The sequence below is a fragment of the Mustelus asterias genome, unplaced genomic scaffold, assembly GCF_964213995.1.
Source record: "Mustelus asterias unplaced genomic scaffold, sMusAst1.hap1.1 HAP1_SCAFFOLD_560, whole genome shotgun sequence".
NCBI lineage: Eukaryota > Metazoa > Chordata > Chondrichthyes > Carcharhiniformes > Triakidae > Mustelus > Mustelus asterias.
This window is the reverse complement of record NW_027590510.1, coordinates 97068-118483: the sequence shown is the minus strand read 5'-3', so window position 1 is coordinate 118483 and position 21416 is coordinate 97068. Positions and strand designations below refer to the sequence as shown.

The 21416-nt window shown below is 46.3% G+C and overlaps 1 protein-coding gene and 1 pseudogene across 1 annotated transcript in view; one reads left to right on the top strand and one right to left on the bottom strand.

The window, feature by feature from the left end:
• LOC144487046 (uncharacterized) overlaps positions 1 to 21416 on the bottom strand; it is a 51814-nt gene that overhangs the window by 25821 nt on the left and 4577 nt on the right. The window contains exon 2 of the mRNA XM_078205095.1: positions 13684 to 14462. Coding sequence (XP_078061221.1) covers positions 13684 to 14462 — 779 coding nt within the window. The remainder of the gene's footprint in view (positions 1 to 13683; positions 14463 to 21416) is intronic.
• LOC144487041 (uncharacterized) lies at positions 5008 to 6238 on the top strand (annotated as a pseudogene).

Genomic DNA, 21416 nt, shown 5'->3' with positions numbered 1-21416 from the left:
GTGGCCAGGGGGTTGAGACAACATTGTGACATCATCAAGGCATTGAAACACACTCCAGAGAAACTGAGTTCAAAACAATCAGGATCCAATTAAACACAATGCACATGCTCACAAAGTGAGGAAAATTACAGTAAAATGGATCATATAATGGATTGGGACAATTAAGGGCTTGGGAGAAATAATACTGAGTAAGAACTGTCCACAAGTTGGATAGGGGTAAAGAGAGCTGGAGAATCTTTTACATCTTTTATGGACTAGTAACCCAGAACTGACAGCGCTCCTTCAGGAGTAGGAAAGATGGAGTCGATGTGACCCCAGGCGGGACAGGAACAGAACTGGAAAATAACGGAGTGGAATTGAAATTGTCTGAATGACTGGACTAACAATGTGTGGAATGGACAGACTGGGGAACAATGGGTGGGGGCGGGGCTCCCGGGTCCGCGCGCCTGAACCCGGAGACGTCACCGCGGAGCAGAGTGATTGCCATTGGGTGATTGAGGCAAGGCTCCATTGTGCCGTCACAATGACTCAGAGGGGCGTTCCCAGCACACAGTGTCCCATTGGCAGCAATATCACTGGTTACAGAAGCCGCACACTGCGGATTGGACACCAGCTCAGCGCGGCTGGCGGTCAAAGCCCCGCCCACTCCCACGTAGGCCTGGGCTCCGCCCCCTCATTGTCCACATGCGGCATATTGACCAATGGTTGCCAGGAGGACCGGATGGGCGATGGTCCTCCAGCCAATCAGAGTCCGGGCCTTGTGTCAATGGCCGCATGGAGCTTCGTCCATTGTTGCTGCTGCTCCTCTCCCTCTGAATGAAGATTAAGCTTCAGACAGACTCAACCTTCCTCCTGTCTCCTACATCTGTGAGTAAAACACTTTCTTTTCTCCCCCTTTCCATTTCTTTTCTCATTTTGCACTTCAATTTTTAACTTCTGGGTCACCACTCGCTGCCTAAGTAAAGATTCTCCTCACATTCTTTATGTATCTATAACCAGGTAATACAGTGTATTACACACACCATCAGTCTGCTCATTTATATCCAAATGTAAAACTGTAACGTGACTGTCAGCTTGAAGATTTTCAGCTCTCTGTGCCCACAACAGGAAGAAGTCTCACAACACCAGATTAAAGTCCAACAGGTTTATTTGGTAGCACAAAGCCATCGTCACAATGCCACATTTGGTAGAACAGGAAACTTGAGAAACTCGGCATCACCACCAGCAGCAATCAAGCCTCCCCCGGTACCACAGTAGAAAACAGTACCACTGCAGGGAAGTCCATTGTCAACTTGTCAGACACACTTCAACCAGATGAAATCGAAGTTCTCAATTTCTGCCCCACCACCAAAATAGACCCCATCAGTCTCGCAGCAGACACAGAGGAATTCATCAGGCGAATGAGGCTGCGGGAGTTCTTCCACAAACCCCAAGAGGCCAACAGCGAACATAATGAGATAGTCAATGAACTGGAACAGCCGATAGAGAGATCCACGGTACAGCAACCGAAGAGGAAAGAGTCGAATTGGACTCCTCTGGAAGGCCGCTGCCCTCGACTTGACATGTATGCCCAAGCCGTCAGGAGGTGTGTCAATACCAGATTCATCAGTCACACTCACAAGACAGCCCCGAACATCACCCAAGCACAGCGCAACGCCATCTGCGCTCTCAAGATCAAGCGCACCATTGTCATCAAACCAGCAGACAAAGGAGGGGCAATCATCATGCTGAACAGAACGAATTACTGCAAAGTGTCCTGACAACTGAACAATGAGGAAAACTACAGACAGTTACCTGCAGATCCGACCAAAGAATACACCCGTCAACTCAACAGACAGATCAAGACATTTGATCTGGACCTTCAGAGCACCCTCCGTGCTCTCATCCCACGTACTCCCCGCGTTGGAGATCTCTACTACCTCCCGAAGATACACAAGGCAAACACACCTGGCCGTCCCATCGTATCGGGCAATGGGACCCTGTGCGAGAAACTCTCCGGCTATGTCGAGGGCATCCTGAAACCCATTGTACAAAGAACCCCAGCTTCTGTCGTGACACTACGGACTTCCTTCAGAAACAGCACACATGGAGCAGTTGAACCAGCAGCACTCCTCATCACAATGGATGTCTCGGCACTCTACACCAGCATCCCCCATGACGATGGCATTGGTGCAACTGCCTCAGTACTCAACGCCAACAACTGCCAATCTCCAGATGCAATTTTACAATCATCCACTTCATCCTGACCACAATGACTTCACCTTCAACAACCAGTTCTTTATCCAGACACACGGAATAGCCTTGGGGACCAAATTCACACCTCAATATGCCAACATCTTCATGCACAGGTTCGAACAAGACCTCTTCACTGCACAGGACCTTCAATCGATGCTATACACTAGATACATCGATGACATTTTCTTCCTTTGGACTTATGGTGAACAATCACTGAAACAACTATATGATGACATCAACAAGTTCCTTCCCACCATCAGACTCACCATGGACTACTCTCCGGAATCGGTTGCATTCTTGGGCACACACATTTTCATCAAGGACGGTCACCTCAGCACTTCACTGTACCGCAAGCCCACGGATAATCTCACAGTGCTCCACTTCTCCCACTTCCACCCTAAACACGTTAAAGAAGCCATCCCCTACGGACAAGCCCTCCGTATACACAGGATCTGCTCAGATGAGGAGGATCGCAACAGACACCTCCAGACGCTGAAAGATGCCCTCATAAGAACAGGATATGGCGCTCGACTCATCGATCGACAGTTCCGATGCGCCACGGCGAAAAACTGACCTTCTCAGAAGACAAACACTGGACAGGAGGACAGAGTACCCTTTGTTGTCCAGTACTTCCCCGGAGCGAAGAAGCTACGACATCTTCTCCGGAGCCTTCAACATGTCATTGATGAAGACCAACATCTCGCCAAGGCCATCCCCACACCCCCACTACTTGGCTTCAAACAACCGCACAACCTCAAAAAGACTATTGTCTGCAACAAACTACCCAGCCTTCAGGAGAACAGTGACCATGACACCACACAACCCTGCCACAGCAACCTCTGCAAGACGTGCCGGATCATCGACACAGATGCTATCATCTCACGTGAGAACACCATCCACCAGGTACACGGTACATACACTTGCAACTCGGCCAACGTTGTCTACCTGAGACGCTGCAGGAAAGGATGTCCCGAGGCATGGTACATTGGGGAGACCATGCAGACGCTATGACAGCGGATGAATGAACACCGCTCAACAATCACCAGACAAGAGTGTTCTTTTCCTGTTGGGAACACTTCAGTGGTCACGGGCATTCGGCTTCTGATCTTCGGGTAAGCGTTCTCCAAGGCAGCCTTCACGACACACGACAGCGCAGAGTTGCTGAGCAGAGACTGACAGCCAAGTTCCGCACACATGAGGACGGCCTCAACTTGGATCTTGGGTTCGTGTCATGCTATTTGTAACCCCCACGACTTGCCTGGGCTTGCAAAATCTCACTAACTGTCCTGGCTGGAGACAATACACATCTCTTTAACCTGTGCTTAAACGTCTCTCCACTCACATTGTCTGTACCTTTCAGACTTGATTACCTGTAAAAACTTGCATTCCAACCATTATTTTGTAAATTGAGTTTGTGTCTTTATATGCCCTGTTTGTGAACTGAAATCCCACTCACCTGATGTAGGGGCAGCGCTCCGAAAGCTAGTGGCTTGTGCTGCCAAATAAACCTGTTGGACTTTAACCTGGTGTTGTGAGACTTCTTCCTGTGTTTACCCGAGTCCAACGCCGGCATCTCCACATCCAGGACAGGAAGCAGTGAGCATGGATCTGTCAATCAGCCTGAATAGTATATATATTACATATTTCCAGTTATTCATCTCTTGCTTATTAGAATCATTAGTCTTTGGATTTTTCTTCCACAGGGATCAGTGGAAGCTGAGGGTTATTGAAGATATTCGAGGATGAGTTAGGTGGATATTACATTGATAAAGGAGTCAAGCGTTGTGGAGAACAAGTGGGAAAATGGAGTGAAAGTTAAGATGAGGAGGGATTTCCTCACTCAAGGATGTGGTGAAGTTTTTGAATTCTGCACTCCAGAGGACTGTGGACCCTCATTCATCATATATTTTCAAGAGAGAGATTGGTAACTTTTGAGGCATTGAGCAACATGGGGGACAGAACATAGAACATAGAAAAGCTACAGCACAAACAGGCCCTTCGGCTCACAAGTTACGCCGAAATGTCCCTAGCTACGAGGCTTACCGATAACCCTCTATCTTACTAACTTCCATGATAGTTTGGGAAATAGTGGCGCTGTGCAAATAGTGTGAGGTCGATCAGCCAATTCTCAATGAATGGTTGAGGCAGTTCGATGGGCTGAATGGCCAACTGCAGCTCCTGTTTCTTATGATTTGTGTGTGGTGGACAGGAAGCAGTGAGCATGGATCTGTCAATCAGCCTCAATCAGCACCTTCAGGAGAATTGGGAGGGTGAATATTAGATACAGAAGAGTGAGAATGGAGGGAGAGTGTGTGGGATGGAGATTCACAGCTTTTGGGGAATGAGAGAGGAAAGAATGTTCCATAGAAACTAGAATTGTCTGTTCTGAATTTCTACTTCTATTTCTAACTCATTTTACAGGATATTGAAAGAGGAACCACAGGCTGAAATCTCAAATGTCACATCTAGATCTGACAGAGTCACATTCCTTGGGAGCTGAATATCATCAGCCTTTGAATCTAGAAGGAGAAATGATTGTCCAGTCTGTTGATTTGAAAAAAAATTCAAACATCAGTGTGACTGGAAAAGCACCAACACACTGCCACACTCGAGTGAGTGTGTCCAATGCACTGACTAAAGAGCTTTAACTAGTTACACAGCCTGAATAAATATCACACCATTCACAGTGAGGAAAGACTGTACCAGTGTCCTGTGTGTGGACAAGGCTTCAACTCATTGTCCACCCAAGAGAGAGGTAAGGACACCTGTACCATGGAGAAACCATGGAAATGTGGGGACTGTGGGAAGAGATACAGAGCCCCATCAGAGCTGGAAGCTCATCGGCGCAGTCACACTGGGGAGAGGCCGTTCACCTGCTCTCAGTGTGGGAAGGGATTCGCTCTGTTAGCCACCTTGCAGAAACACCAGCGCGTTCACACTGGGGAGAGACCGTTCACCTGCTCTCAGTGTGGGAAGGGATTCAGTCAGTTTTCCAACCTGCGGACACACCAGCGAGTTCACACTGGGGAGAGGCCGTTCACCTGCTCTCAGTGTGGGGATGGATTCAGAGCTTCATCCAGCCTGTGGACACACCAGCGAGTTCACACTGCGGAGAGGCCGTTCACCTGCTCTCAGTGTGGGAAGGGATTCACTCTGTCATCCAGCCTGCTGATACACCAGCGAGTTCACACGGGGGAGAGGCCATTCACCTGCTCTCAGTGTGGGAAGGAATTCACTCGGTCATCCAGCCTGCGGAGACACCAGCGAGTTCACACCAGGGAGAGGGCCTTCACCTGCTCTCAGTGTGGGGATGGATTCAGAGCTTCATCCAGCCTGCGGACACACCAGCGAGTTCACACTGGGGAGAGACCGTTCACCTGCACTCAGTGTGGGAAGGAATTCACTCGGTCATCCAGCCTGCGGACACACCAGCACGTTCACACTGGGGAGAGACCGTTCACCTGCTCTCAGTGTGGGAAGGGATTCAGAGCTTCATCGAGCCTGCTGACACACCAGCGAGTTCACACTGGGGAGAGACCGTTCACCTGCTCTCAGTGTGGAAAGGGATTCACTCGGTCATCCAGCTTGTGGAAGCACCGGCAAGTTCACACTGGGGAGAGACCGTTCACCTGCTCTCAGTGTGGGAAGGGATTCAGAGCTTCATCCAGCCTGCTGACACACCAGCGAGTTCACACTGGGGAGAGGCCGTTCACCTGCTCTCAGTGTGGGAAGGGATTCACTCAGTCATCCCACCTGCGGAGGCACCAGCGAGTTCACACCGGGGAGAGGCCATTCACCTGCCCTCAGTGTGGGACGGGATTCAGAGCTTCATCTAGCCTGTGGACACACCAGCAAGTTCACATTGGGGAGAAGCCATTCACCTGCTCTCTGTGGGAAGCGGTTCAGTGATTCATCCAGCCAGCAGAAACACCAACAAGTTCACACTGGGGAGAGACCGTTCAGCTGCTCTGTGTGTGAAAAGAGATTCAGTCTTTCATCCTAGCTGTTGAGACACCAGCGAGTTCACGAGTGATTCCAGTGGTCGATTCTGCTGTTATTGTTTCTGCTTTCAATTATATTGGTCAATGGGGAGGGACGGAGGGTTTCTTTCTGCTGGACTGGCCGGTCTCACAACTTTACTTCCAATGGCTGATGCTCTTTGAGTCTTGTTGTGAATACCTGGTTTCAAATTTCACACGGATCACAGAGTGACCGGGTGTTAGGCAGTTCAGAGATATTTAGTCAGGATTTCTGTTTGAAACCCCCCCAATGCCCATCCAATTTTCTTTGTAATTGTTTATTGTCTCCACTTCCTCCACCCTCGTAGGCAGCGAGTTCCACGTCATTAGCATTCACTGCATCAAAATATTATTCCTCACATGGGCAGCACGGTAGCACAGTGGTTAGCACTGCTCCTTCACAGCTCCAGGGACCTGGGTTCTATTCCTGGCTTGGGTCACTGTCTGTGTGGAGTTTGCACATTCTCCTTGTGTCTGCGTGGGTTTCCTCCAGGTGCTCGGGTTTCCTCCCACAGTCCAAAAATGTGCGGGTTAGGTTGATTGGGCATGCTGAAAATTGCCCCTGAGAGTCCTGATATGCGTAGGTTAGAGGGATTAGCGGGTAAATGTGTAGGGATATGGGGGTAGGGCCTGGGTGGGATTGTTGTCGGTGCAGACTCGATGGGCCGAATGGCTTCTTTCTGCACTGTAGGGTTTCTCTGATTCTATGATCCCACCCAAAACTTTAAATTTGCTTGTCATCCTTGTCCCATCAGCTAATGGGAACAGCTTTTCTTTGTCCACCTTATCTAAACCTGTCAGAATCTTGTCCACCTCTATCAAATCTCCCCTCAACCTCCTTTGCTCCAAGGGGAACAACCCCAGCCTGACATTGACAAAGATCAATCCAACAGAATATGTTACTGTCTGAAATCAAATGGGAATGTTTAATTTCTGTTTTAAAGAGATTGTAAATATATGGTCCTGGACAATAACGGAATTGGAATAACTTACCTTGGGTGTGGTTGAATGGAATATATCAATCTGGAACCCACTTACATTCTAATGAAAGTCTGGAAGGTGTAGCTGGAAGTCCCTCCCTAACAGCACTTTGGGTCACCTATACCTCAGGCATTGTCGCAGTTCAAGAAGGCAGTGTTGGGGTTGACTATGGCCGAGGCAGCTACATACAGCCACATATTCTGTTATAATTGATGGACTGTAGTTTGAATGTGAGGCATTATGGGACTGGACTATGGAGTCATAGAGGTTTACAGCATGGAAATAGGCCCATCAGCCCAACTTGTCCATGCTGCCTTTTTTTTTAAACCCCTTAGCTAATCCCAATTGCCTGCATTTGGCCCATATCCCTCTATACCCATCTTATTCATGTAACTATCTAAAACCTTTTTAAGAGACAAAATTGTACCCGCCTCTCCTGCTATCTCTGGCAGCTTGTTCCAGACACTCACCACCCTCTGTGTGAAAAAATTGCCCCTTTCGACACTTTTGTATCTCTCCCCTCTCACCTTAAACCTATGCCTTCTAGTTTTAGACTCCCCTACTTTTGGGAAAAGATATTGACTATCTACCTCATCTATGCCCCTCATTATTTTATAGACCTCTATAAGGTCACCCCTCAGCCTCCTGCGCTCCAGAGAAAAAAGTCCCAGTCTATCCAGCCTCTCCTTATAACTCAAACCATCCAGTCCCAGTTGCATCCTACTAAATCTTTTCTGCACTATTTCTAGTTTAATAATACCCTTTCTATAATAGGATGACCAGAACGGCACACACTATTCCGAGTGTGGCTTTACCAATGTCTTGTACAACTTCAACAAGACGTCCCAACTCCTGTATTCAATGTTCTGACCGATGAAACCAAGCATGCCGAATGCCTTCTTCAGCATTCTGTCCACCTGTGACTCCACTTTCAAGGAGCTATGAACCTGTACCCCTCGATCTGTTTGTTCTGTTACTCCCCAACGCCCTGCCATTAACTGAGTAAGTCCTGCCCTAGCTCAATCTACCAAAATGCATCACCTCGCGTTTGTCTCAATTAAACTCCATCTGCCATTCGTCAGCCCACTGGCCCAATTAATCAAGATCCCGTTGCAATCGGAGATAACTTTCTTCACTGTCCACTATGCCACCAATCTTGGTGTCATCTGCAAACTTACTAACCGTGCCTCCTATATTCTCATCCAAATCATTAATATAAATGACAAGTAACAGTGGGCCCAGTACTGATCCCTGAGGCACACTGCTGGTCACAGGCCTCCAGTTTGAAAAACAACCCTCTATAACCACCCTCTGGCTTCTGTCAAGAAGCCAATTTTGTATCCATTTAGATACCTCACCCTGGATTCCGTGAGATTTTAACCTTATGCAACAACCTACCATGCGGTACTTTGTCAGAGATCTTGCTAAAGTTCATGTTGACAACATCAACTGCACTGCCCTCATCTATCTTCTTAGTTACCCCTTCAAAAAACTCAATCAAATTTGACTACAGCTCAGTTTCTGCAATCATGGACCATTAAAGCTGCTTAGCAGTGCCCTGACAGAGGACCTGGTGAGAATATTTCCTCATTGAGTTAGAATTAAACTTATTCCAGGACTGGCTGGTGTTCAGTGGCTGAGATACCCGAATCTGTGAAAAGGGGGTCCGACCAATCAACAAACAGTGGTAGGTAGTTGATTAAGAAGTTAAGCGTTCTCAGGCATTGTTTAAATTATTTTATCATAAATTTGTGATGAGAACTGTGAGGGACTATGACCCGATAGTCACTGAAGTGACGGTATACTCCAAGTAGCACTGGACTGAAAAGCGAGAGTAGATTCTAATGAATGGTTATAATCCTACCCTAGCATGGCCAGTGAAAAATCAGAGCTCGAGTGATCAAGAATAATAATGTGATAAGGTGCGAAGGAATAAGATCTCACCGTGTAAAAATCAAGTTGGGATGACATTTGTATCACATAGGAGTCAATGAATGGAATACATTGGGTATTGCACATCCCCTAGCCTGGCCTGATTGAACACATGAATGGGCTATTGAAACAACAAATCAAGCTTGACCACACACTCAAAGAGTGGCAAAGGCCTTACATAATTTGAATAATAGGCCACAAAAAGGAGGGGTGGCACGGCAGCACAGTGGTTAGCACTGCAGCCTCACAGCACCAGGGACCTGGATTTGACTCCTGGCTTGTGTCACCGTCTGTGTGGAGTTTGCACATTCTCCCCGTGTCTGCGTGGGTTTCATCCAAGTGCACCGGTTTCCTTCCACACTCCAAAGATGCGGGTTAGGTTGATTGGCCATGATAAATTGCCCTTTAGTGTCAGGGTGTTATAGGGTAAATAAGTATGGTTATGGGGGTAGGGCCTGGGTGGGATTGTGGTCGGTGCAGATTGGATGGGCCGAATGGCCTCCTTCTGCACTGTAGGGATTCTATGAACCCTCTTGAGTAAGATGATAAAACAACCTGTCCCTTCAATTCTTCCTCCAGACAGGGAATATGACACACCTGTATGTAAGGGTGGCAAGGTGTGGGTACATATCTCAAACCAAACCCCACAGAAAAGGGGAAATAATTGCTGCTCGACATGCTTGGCTTGTATCTCCTAAGCTGCGTTCACTCCCGATGCATGGGGGATGGAAGGCATCCAGTAAAATATGCACTCAAAACAAATGTACTTGTGGAGAAGGACAGAAATATGATTTGTATAACGTCACTGTCCAGGCATCCGTGCTCAGTGCGGCGGATTGTAGCCAATGGCCTTTTGTGGTGGTATGTCCTCTACATAACTCCTCATACATGAAGCTTGTACCTTACAGCTGAGTCATGGCCAATGTCAATAGGAATTATCGCCAGTTAATGATACTATTATGCATGAAATTGGACAAGTTTGGTGGGGAGGCGATGGCCTCGTGATATTATCGCTAGATTACTAATTCAGAACTCAGCTAATGTTCTGGGGACCTGGGTTCAAATCCCACCACAGCAGATGGTGAAATTTAATGAAAAAGATCTGGAAATAAGAATCTACTGATGACCATGAAACCATTGTCGATTGTCAGAAAAAAACCCATCTGATTCACAATGTCCTTTCGGGAAGCAAATCTGCCGTCCTTAACTGGTCTGGCCCACATGTGACTCCATGAATAATTTAAAAAAACTATTACCAGCACTCACAATGTACATCTGAATGCCAGATAGCTTGAACCCCCTGTAAACCAATGTTGGAAAGCTGCATGGGACATATTTGATGTACTTACTAATAGAACATATTATTTGATATAGACACACCCACGGTATTGTGCATCTGCCTTCAATTGAACTTAATAAATTATGCAGGTTTATTGAACAAGATACACACGTTTCTGCACACCTAAGTTAAGACAGGCAACATCTTCTTAGGCAGAGTGTGGAAATGACCTGTGCTTAAGGCAAACTTCACCAAACATCGAATGAACTTAATTGCCTCAGTTTTCACCTTTGGTGGGATGTTTGTAATGTATGGTCACCCAAAACATCCGCTGTTTTTACTTTAATGTTACACCCTGTTGTCATACTGCGACTTTGTACCCTTTTGTTGTTCATTTTACTTGTCTTGTGGCACAGAGTGCGTGCATTGTTCACACAGGTCATTGCTGTGAAGGAACTTATACAGGTACAGATGGGATTGCTGCGTTGGCTGCTGAATCTCAGGGTGGAATGTATAGAAAGTAAAGAGTTAAGATATTCACCAGTCAACTCAGCATTTATTCATGCTGTGAGAACCTAAAGAAGCAGCTGCGCTACAGAAACAAGCTGACCTTCCAGTGCTGTATTTGTATATTGTTTCCCAAGCCTGGGAATTGACCAAATCTCCTGTCAGGTTGTTTGTGCCGCACTGTAAAACACGGGGGGCGGGGCTTCGACCCGGGTACGTTGGTCTTCACCTTGGACCGGGATCACGAACGTTGCCGGGACCTCTCGAGCTCCAGACCAGCTGTCGTTAGAAGGGTCCCCGACAGGCAGAAGGCAGTGAGACTCATTGTTTTAATTTCTCTTGTATTATTTACTCTTTTTGAATAAACCATTATAATAGTTTAGGGATTATAATTCTTGTCTGTCTCTTATTTAACATTCACCTGGATCATTGGTGGCACGGTGGCACAGCAGTTAGCTGCCTCACAGCGCCAGGGACCTGAGTTTGATTCCCAGCTTGGGTCACAGTCTAGGTTCTCCCCGTGTCTGTGTGGGTTTCCTCCGGGTGCTCCGGTTACCTCCCACAGTCTAAAAGACGTGCTGGTTAGGTGCATTGGCACCTAACCTAACTGGGTCCAGTGCTAAATTCTCCCTCAGTGTACCCGAACAGGCACCAGAGTGTGGCGACTAGGAGAGTTTCACAGTGTCTTCATTACAGTGCTCATGTAAACCTACTGTGACACTACCCAGAGGAAACCCATGCAGACATGGGGAGAATGTGCAAACTCCACACAATCACCCAAGGCTGCAATTGAACCCGGGTCCCTGGAGCTGTGAGACAGCAGTGCTAACCACTGTGCCAGCCCATGTTTGTGACCGGGTGGCCCTCGAGAGGGAGCATGTGGTGACGACCAACACAAGATCTTCCGTGGGCACTGCGGGGGCTGGAGTTCTTCATTTCTCACCAGAACCACATCATAGTTTTCAGTTTTTAACTTTTCATTCACGGTTTAGTTTTTGTCCCTTTAAAGGACTCCCCCCCGAACCCCCCCCGCCATTCATTTAATTTGATTGTTTAATTTGATAATTTGATCCAAATTCTGATGTTAATAAGAAGGGCAATTCATTATTGACCCCAAATAACAGAGAATATGGAACTTGGTCCATGGTGAGTGGTTGAGGTGAACAGCATGAATACATTGAAAGGAAAGTTAGATCCACACATGAGGGACACAGTAACAGAAGGATATACTGATCGGGAGGAGATGCAGTGGGGTAGGTGGAGGCTGATGTGGACCAAATTATTGACAGACCAAAAGAGCTGACTGGCCCGGCCCTGTGCTGGAGACTCAATGGAACAGAGACTAATGTATTTATCTGAGAACTACCTGTAGTGATAGATACAGAATCTATCAATAAATTCAGGCCAGGCTTAAGGTTCATGGTGTTGTAATCTCAGTGAAAACAGTATGGAGCAGCCCCAGCATCTCGGTTACAATGAATACTCATCTCCTGAAAGTCCTTGTGTGGCCAGTGACAATGTGCGTCTGTGAAAGCTGGACCATCGAGACGAGCGGCACAGTGGTTATCACTGCTGCTTCACAGCTCCAGGGACTTGGGTTCGAATCCCGGCTTGGGTCACTGTCTGTGTGGAGTTTGCACATTCTCCTCGTGTCTGCGTGGGTTTCCTCCGGGTGCTCCGGTTTCCTCCCACAGTCCAAAGATGTGCGGGTTAGGTTGATTGGCCATGCTAAAAATTGCCCTTAGTGTCCTGGGATGCGTAGGTTAGAGGGATTAGCGGGGGGATATGGGGGTAGGGCCTGGGTGGGATTGTGGTCGGTACAGACTCGATGGGCCGAATGGCCTCTTTCTGTGCTGTAGGACTTCTAAGATTCTAAGAGTGACGAGGTTCCAATAAAAGTGTTTGAAATGAAAGGACTCAGACGGATATTCCGTGTGTCACGGACGGCAAAGTGGGTGAATGAGTGGGTGCTGGAGAAAGCTGGTGTTCACCGGAACCTGTCTGAGGCTCTCACATCCCGGAAGCTCACCTATTTTGGACACGTGTTGTGAAAAGGGAGGGAGTGTTTGGAAAGAGGTAATGTGAGACAGAACACCTGGAAAATGTGTGCAAGGAAGGCCTGAGACGGGTGGATAATATCAGAATGTGGACCGGCCGCTCGATGGGACAGGCAGTGGAGAAAGATTGTCCAGAGCGCGGCCAACCCTCAGAACGAGGACGGATAAACGACAAGATACCTGTAGTGGGAGGAAAAAGACTATTTACTATCCAGGGTAAAATTAATGTACTCTATGGAAACTAGGAGCAGGCCATTCGTGTCTGCTCCACCATTCAATATGATCATGGCTGATCCTCGATCTCAATGCCATATTCTCCCCATACCACTTGAAGCCATTAAAATCTAAAAAAAATCTATCTCTTCCTTGAACATATTCAGTGACTGGGATTCCACAGCCTTCTGTGGTAGACAATTCCACAAGTTCACTGTCCTTTGAAGAATTTTTTCCTCATCTCAGTCTCATCTGACACCTGCTTTTGTGGATCATTTCAGTGGAAATGTGCCTTCGCTCAAAGGGAATCAGCCACTGGAATGAAAATTGAGAGACCGGCCAGTCCAGCAGCAAGAAACCCTCCGAACCTCCCACTTCACCAACTGTTAGAATGAACATGTTTCAGTCCTGGATGTGATTTACAGCAGCAATAACAGCAGAATCCAATCCCTGTAATCACTCGTGAACTTGCTGGTGTCTCAGCAGGTGGGATGGCCGAGTGAACCCCTCCCCACACTGAGAGCAGGTGAATGGCTTCTCCCCAGTGTGAACTCGCTGGTGTCTCAGCAGGTTGGATGATTGAGTGAATCCCTCCCCACAGTCAGAGCAGGTAAATCGTCTCTCCCCATTGTGAACTCGTTGGTGTGTCTGTCGGGTTGATAAATCACTGAATCCCTTCTCACATTCTGAGCAGGTAAATGGCCTCTCCCCAGTGTGAACTCGCTGGTGTCTCCGCAGGGTAGATAAATCACTGAATCCCTTCTCACATTCTGAGCAGGTGAATGGTCTTTCCCCAGTGTGAACTTGCTGGTGTCTCAGCAGATGGGATGACTGAGTGAATCCCTTCCCACAATTGGAGCAGGTGAATGGTTTCTCCCCAGTGTGAACTCTCTGGTGTCTCAGCAGACTGGAGGAATCTCCGAATCCTTTCCCACACACGGAGCAGGTGAACGGCTTCTCTCCCGTGTGAACTCGCTGGTGTGTCAGCAGATGGGATGACTGAGTGAAGCCCTTCCCACAATTGGAACAGGTGAACAGTCTCTCCCCAGTGTGAACTCGCTGGTGTTTCAGCAGGGTAGATAAATCACTGAATCCTTTCCCACACACGGAGCAGGTGAACGGTCTCTCCCCAGTGTGACTGCGTTGATGTGTTTCCAGCACAGACGGGAATCTGAATCCCTTTCCACAATCCCCACATTTCCACGGTTTTCCCATGGTGTGGGTGTCTGCGTCTCGGTGCTTTTCCTGACACTCTGATGGTTAAACAGGCAATGGTTTCCCCGTCCAAATGAGTGACTCTGTCAGAGCTTGGTGTGAAGTTTTGAGATTTCTGTTGGCAAATCCTCCCCTTTTAATATCCTGTAAAAGGAGTTTAAAATCTCATCACAGTCAGTACAGCTCAGAAACTGAGAATAGACAATTCAAGTTGCAATTCAACATTCTTTCCTCACTGGCTTAAAGTGAATAATGAATTTAAAACATTATTGCAAGTCAGCAAATCAATCAAAATGCTCACAAAGGAGTGGAATTTCTCTCCAGATGTACAGAAATCAGAAATCGTAAAATTATGTTTAATTCATACAGAATTTTAAGAACTCATAATCTCTACAGTGCAGAAAGAGGCTCTTCAGCCCATCAAGTCTGCACTGATGACTCAGATGAATGAACATGGTTCAATCCTGGATGTAATTAACAGCAGCAATAACAGCAGAATCCAACCCCTGTAACCACTTGTGAACTCGCTGGTGTCTGAGCAGGTGGGATGACTGAGTTAATCCCTTCCTACAGACATAACAGGTAAATGGCCTCTCCCCAGTGTGAATTCACTGATGTGTCAGCAGATGACACTAAAATAGGTGGTATTGCAGACAGTGAGGAAGGTTATCAAAAATTGCAGCAGGATCTTGATCAGCTGGGGAAGTGGGCCGAGAAATGGCAAATGGAGTTCAATACAGATAAATGTGAGGTGTTGCATTTTGGAAAGTCAAATCAGGGTTGGACTTTCACGGTGAATGGCTGGACCTGAGGGAGTATCGAGGAACAGAGGGAACTTGGAGTTCAAGTGCACGGTTCTCTAAAAGTAGAGTCACAGGTAGGTAGGGTAGTGAAAAAGGTTTTTGGCATGCTGGCCTTCATCAGTCAGGGCATTGGGTATAGAAGTTAGGAAGTTATGTTGCAGTTGTACAGGAAGTTGGTGAGGCCGCAGCTGGAATATTGTGTTCAGTTTTGGTTGCCTTGCTATAGGAAAGATGTTATTAAAGTGGAAGGAGTGCAGAAGAGATTTACAAGGATGTTGCCAGGACTCAAGGGACTGAGTTATAGAGAAAGATTGGATACACTAGACTTTTTTCTTTGGAGCGTAGGACACTGAGGGGTGATCTTATCGAGGTGTATAAGATCATGAGAGGCATGGATAGGGTGAACATACTCAGTCTTTTTCCCAGGGTTGGGGAATCAAGAATGAGAGGGCATAGGTTTAAGTTAAGAGGGGAAGAATTAATGGGAACCTGAGGAGCATCTTTTTTACACAGAGGGTGATACATATGTGGAATGGACTGCCACAGGAAGTGGTTGAGGCAGGGACATTGACAACTTTTAAAAGGTATTTGGACAGATACATGGATAGGAAACGTTTCGAGGGATATGGGCCAAATGCAGCCAAATGGGGTCAGCTTGGATGGGCATTTTGATCGGCATGGACCAGTTTGGGCCGAAGGGCCTGTCTCCGTTCCATCGATTCTATGATTGGATGACTGAATCCCTTTGCACACACAATGCAGGTGAACAGCCTCTCCCCAGTGTGAACTTGCTGCTGAATCACAGCAGCCCCAGAGCCAAGGAACCTCTCACAGATAACAGAGCACAGCACTAAAAACTCTGAATTGTAGGTGAATGTTCAATAATACTCACCTCTGGAACAATTTCACTCTTTTCAAATTTAAAACCTCCTCCTGGAGCCTGCAGCTGGAAAGATATCAGAAGTACTGGAGTCAGGGAAAAATTGCAGTCATCAAATCTTCTAACTCCCTGTAAAAGGAGGTTACAAGAGTCATGTGTCAACTGTGGTTAGAAATTATGAGATAAACATTTTCCTTGTTTGAGATTGCTGTGTAAATCCTCCCCTTGCAACTCCCTGCTAAAGGAGTTTCCAAAATCCATCAGTCAGTCCAAGATAGAAATTTGTAACATTCTCTCCTATTTCCTTGTGTACGATTATTTAAGATCAATATGCTTACATTGGGAGCAGTTCAGACAGGATTCACTAAGCTGATTCCAGGCATAAATGTGTTTGTTTTATGAAGAAAGTTTGGGCAGGGTGCATCTGTACTCATTAACTTTTAGATAAATGAGAGATGAGCTTACTGAAGCATGTAAGATTATGTTGGTGCTTGACAAGATAAGTCCTGAAAGAATGTTTCTCCAAAACGGGAAATCTAGAACTGCAGGCAATTTAAAAATAAGGCTCTAAGACAGAGATGAGGAGAAATTTCTTCTCTGAGGACCAATAGCCTGTGGAATTCTCTCCCCCAGTGAGCAGTCAAGGCTGGTTCATTGAGTATATTCAAGACTGCTTTCTACACCATTTTCACTCCCACTCATGGGTTAGGGAGGTTGGGGCTGGAGGAAAATACAATGATCAGATGAGACATGAGTTTACTGAATGGTCGAGCTGAATGTGTCAATGTGTACTGAATGTGTACTGAATGTGTCAATGGCCTGCTCCTGCTCCTAATTCTGATGATCCTTTTCTTCTGTTATTCGGATGGCCACACATTCACCCTGCATAACCACCCCCTCTGAAGAGGGTGTACAGTAACCCAGCCCTGTTGGTCAACGAATCAAACATCTTCTCTCCTGGTCACCAGGACCCTGGAGCTCCACCCATTGCAGATGCCAGAATCTGAAATAAAAAGAGAAAATGCTGGAAAATCTCAGCAGGTCTGACAGCATCTGTGGAGAGAATAGAGCCAACGTTTTGAGTCTGGATGTCCTTTCGTCAGAGCTAAGGACAAAGAAAATCAAAAAGAAATTGAGGGTGGGGGAGGGGGAGCTGTAAAACGACAAAAAGAATGTAAATTAGGGTAAAGATGACAGAGAGAAATGCTAAAAGTGTCCATTAAGGGATCATAATGTGTGATTGGCAGAATAGAGGTACAGATGGTTCAGGCAGTTGGCTTGAACGGTGGGGTGGGGGTGGGGGAGGCAAGGAGAGTGGGATTGGAAAAGTGGAAAAATGAAAGAGAGAAAGAAGGATGATAAAAATGGATGAATGAGATGAAAAGAAGAAACAGGATTAAATAAAATAAATGGAAATGGGGTGATGGTGGAGGGGAGTGTTCATGCTCTGAAGTTGTTGAACTCAATGTTCAATCCAGAAGGCTTTAAAGTGCCCAATCGTTCCTCCAGTTTGCATTGGGGTTCACCAGAACATTGCAAGGATGGACATGTGGACTAGAGCGTAGTCTGGTCTGTTGAAGTGGCAAATGACAGGAAGGTCTGGGTCCTGCTAGAAGGTGCAACACCTGCCCCTTTACCTCCTCTCTGCTCACCATCCAAGATCCTAAACACCCCTTTCAGGTGAAGCCGTGCCATCTTTATCCTAATTACATTCCCTTTGTCCCATTCCACCCCATAGTATAAATCTTTTCTGATTCTCTTTACCCTTAGCTCTGACAAAGGGTCATCCAGACTGGAAACATTGACTCCATTCTGATTCTGTCCCCACAGAAGCTGTCAGACCTGTTGAGCTTTTCCAACATTGTCTGGTTTAGCTCCGCCCACTGACTGCGCATGCGCCCTGCTCCCCGCGGAACAAAGATGGCGACCGCGGCACAGGGCCTGATCCCGGATAAAATCCCCGCAGCTGCAAACCCGAGACCCGTAGGGTCTGATTCCGACCTTGCGGCCTACAGCGGGTGTTTGTGAAGCCTCCGCTCCCTCCCCCACCCCGGCTCTGCACCGCCCTCCGCCCCATCGACTCTCACCGCTGGAAAAACCGTCTCCCGCACTCGCAGGGCTCCGAGTAAAGTGACACTGCGCATGCGCATTGGGCGCCTGTGGCGTGAATAGGGCACCTTCACACCCGCAGCGAATGCTGGGTGATAACTGCACCATTGAATTCTCAAACAGTTAATACAAAATAAAATTGTTAACATTTGAGATAACAAAATATTGTGAATTGGTGATTTGCTGTGCTCTATTTCTGGAAGATCCGCTGTGGATCACACAGAGGTATCAAAGTTTTTACACCGGTTCCCCTCTCACTCATAGAGTCATAGAGGTTTACAGCATGGAAACAGGCCCTTCAGCCCAACTTATCCATGCCGCCCTTTTTTTAAACCCCTAAACCAATCCCAATTGCCCGCATTTGGCCCAGATCCCTCTATACCCATCGTACCCATGTAACTAAATGCTTTTTAAAAGACAAAATTGTACCCACCTCTACGACTACCTCTGGCAGCTTGTTCCAGACACTCACCACCCTGTGTGTGAAAAAATTGCCCCTCTGGACACTTTTGTATCTCTCCCCTCTCACCTTAAACCTATGCTCTCTAGTTTTAGACTCCCCTACCTTTGGGAAAAGATATTGATTATCGAGCTGATCTGTGCCCTTGATTATTTTATAGACCTCTATAAGATCACCCCTCAGCCTCCTACACTCCAGAGAAAAAAGTCCCAGTCTATCCAGCCTCTCCTTATAACTCAATCCATCAAGTCCCGGTAGCATCCTAGTAAATCTTTTCTGCACTCTTTCTAGTTTAATAATATCCTTTCTATAATAGGGTGACTAGAATTGCACACAGTATTCCAAGTGTGGCCTTACCAATGTCTTGTACAACTTCAACAAGACGTCCCAACTCCTGTATCCAAACTCCTCTGTTGATGGTGCTGATTCTGGCTGGGTTCAATCGCACAGTCACTGGTTCCTCTCTCTGTCCCTGATACTGAATATTCACTCTTCTATATAATGATACAACACAAATAGAAACCATTTGGCCCATTATGTCTCTGCTGGCTCTCTGGAAGATCTATCCAATTAATTCCACAGCCCTGCTGGCAGAGTCAGAACAATGTATATCTGCTGCAGTAATCTGAGACCTTAATGGAAAAAGTTTTCCAGTCGGATAGTTCTCAGACACAATTGCCCCTGTGGAAAGATTGATTATCCAATTCATTGAGCAGATATAAAGTGCCCATTAAGCACACAAAGTGCCTGCCAGAGATTAATTATATATTTCTGCAGACCCCCATATACTGTAGTGATATTATCCTAAAGGGACAAGGGAGTATTCCAGTGTGTTAAGAGTAATTGATTGATGGAATTACAAAGAAAAAGAATTAATGTCCTAAATCTTCAGAATTATTACTTGGCTGGGATGTTTCAGTATGAAAGAATCCCACATATTAGTCAGGCAAAGAGGTCATGTCCAATGGACCTGTTAAATACAAATCACTGTTAGATTGCACTGGGGTTTATGTGATCTGGTTTTATGAACAAGGTCCGTATCAGACTGGAGCTGTGTCTTTGATTCTCCACAACAGTTGTCATATCCTCACTAAATATCCACCACAACCACAACAGTTGGCCCAGAAATCTGAATTTATTGTGATCACAGCCTTCAAACTGTTACTGATACAATCACCAAATATTCTGAAAGCTCCTTTGGTTGTAATTCCCTCACAGAAAACCTACCCCTTTGGGGGAGAAAACACGGCTTCTCCACAGCAGAAAGGAAACCACTCCTCACCACTCCAAACTGAAAGATTGGGGATGTTGCTGGTAAGTGTCCAGGACAATTGCTATTTGTGAGGTGAAGGTAGATCAGCAGCAGGAGTTAGTGAAGGGAGTGATGGTAATAACCAGGCAAACTGAATCACCAGGAAAGCTGCTCAAGAGGAGATTCCATGGGATCCACTCAAAACACAATTGTTGGGACTTGTACGACAGACTCCAGGTAAATGTCTTTTAAAAACTTATCAGGACGCTGACCCAAATGTGACTGTGGGCAAAGAGGGTGGGCACCATAGAAAAAACTTTTCCTCATCACTCACAGCAAGTAAGGACTCACTCATCTGACATAGAGTTTTTTTAAAATCACAAGCATGGTTTGAATTTGACTTTAGTCACACCTTAGAAAGGTAGTATAAGATCAAAGCAAGGCATATTTCTTGTTTTTTGACTCCTCAATATTATACAAGATGATCATACTATCAGCAGCTGAGGATGCGTCAGAATGTCCATCAGCACCTGAAGCTGTGCCTCATCTGTATCTAAACTAATCAGATCCTGCAAAATGCATTGTCCTAATGAACACATCCCATATTATTGATCTTCCCTGGGAAACAATGCAGCTTGATTATACCGGCTCACTCTCCACACTAAAAGGAGGAGACTGGTATATCCTGCTAATTACAGGTATATTTAGCTGGTGGTTGAAGCTTTCCCTGTTTGTAAAAATGATGCAGACACTACAGCTAAAATCCTGTGGGAACAGATCTTTACCAGATGAGGTTTCCTGAAATGGATGGAGAGTGATAATGGTTCCTCAGCAGAAATAATGTAAAAGCTCTGTAGTCTTTGGAAAAGAAAAAATCCAGAAAAATATATATTTTTTAAAAAGTTGATGAATTTCATATTTATCCAGAAGTAAAGCCCAGTCAAGATAGGATGGTTATTATTGTCAGAAGCAAAACCTGACTCGCAGAATGAACATTGTTCAGTCCAATTGGGTGGCCCTGTGGCACAGTGGTTAACACTGCTGGCTCATAGTGTCAGGGACTCGGGTTCGATCCACAGCTTTTGTCACTGTCTTTGTGGAGTCTGCATGTTCTCCCCATGTCTGTGTGGGTTTCCTCTGGATGCTCTGGTTTCCTCCCACAGTCCAAAAGACATGCTGGTCAGGTACATTGGCCATACTAAATTCTCCCTCAGTGTACCCGAACAAGCGCCAGAGTGTGGTGACTAGGGGATTTTCACAGTATCTTTATTGCAGTGTTAATGTAAGGCTACTTGTGACACTAATAAATAAACTTTAAACTTTTTTAAAAAACAGCAGTAATGACAGCAGAAGCCAACCTCTACAGTCACCTGTGAAGTCACTGGTGTCTAACCAGGTTCATAGAAATCATAGAAATCCTACAGTACAGAAAGAGGCCATTCGGCCCATCGAGTCTACACCGACCACAATCCCA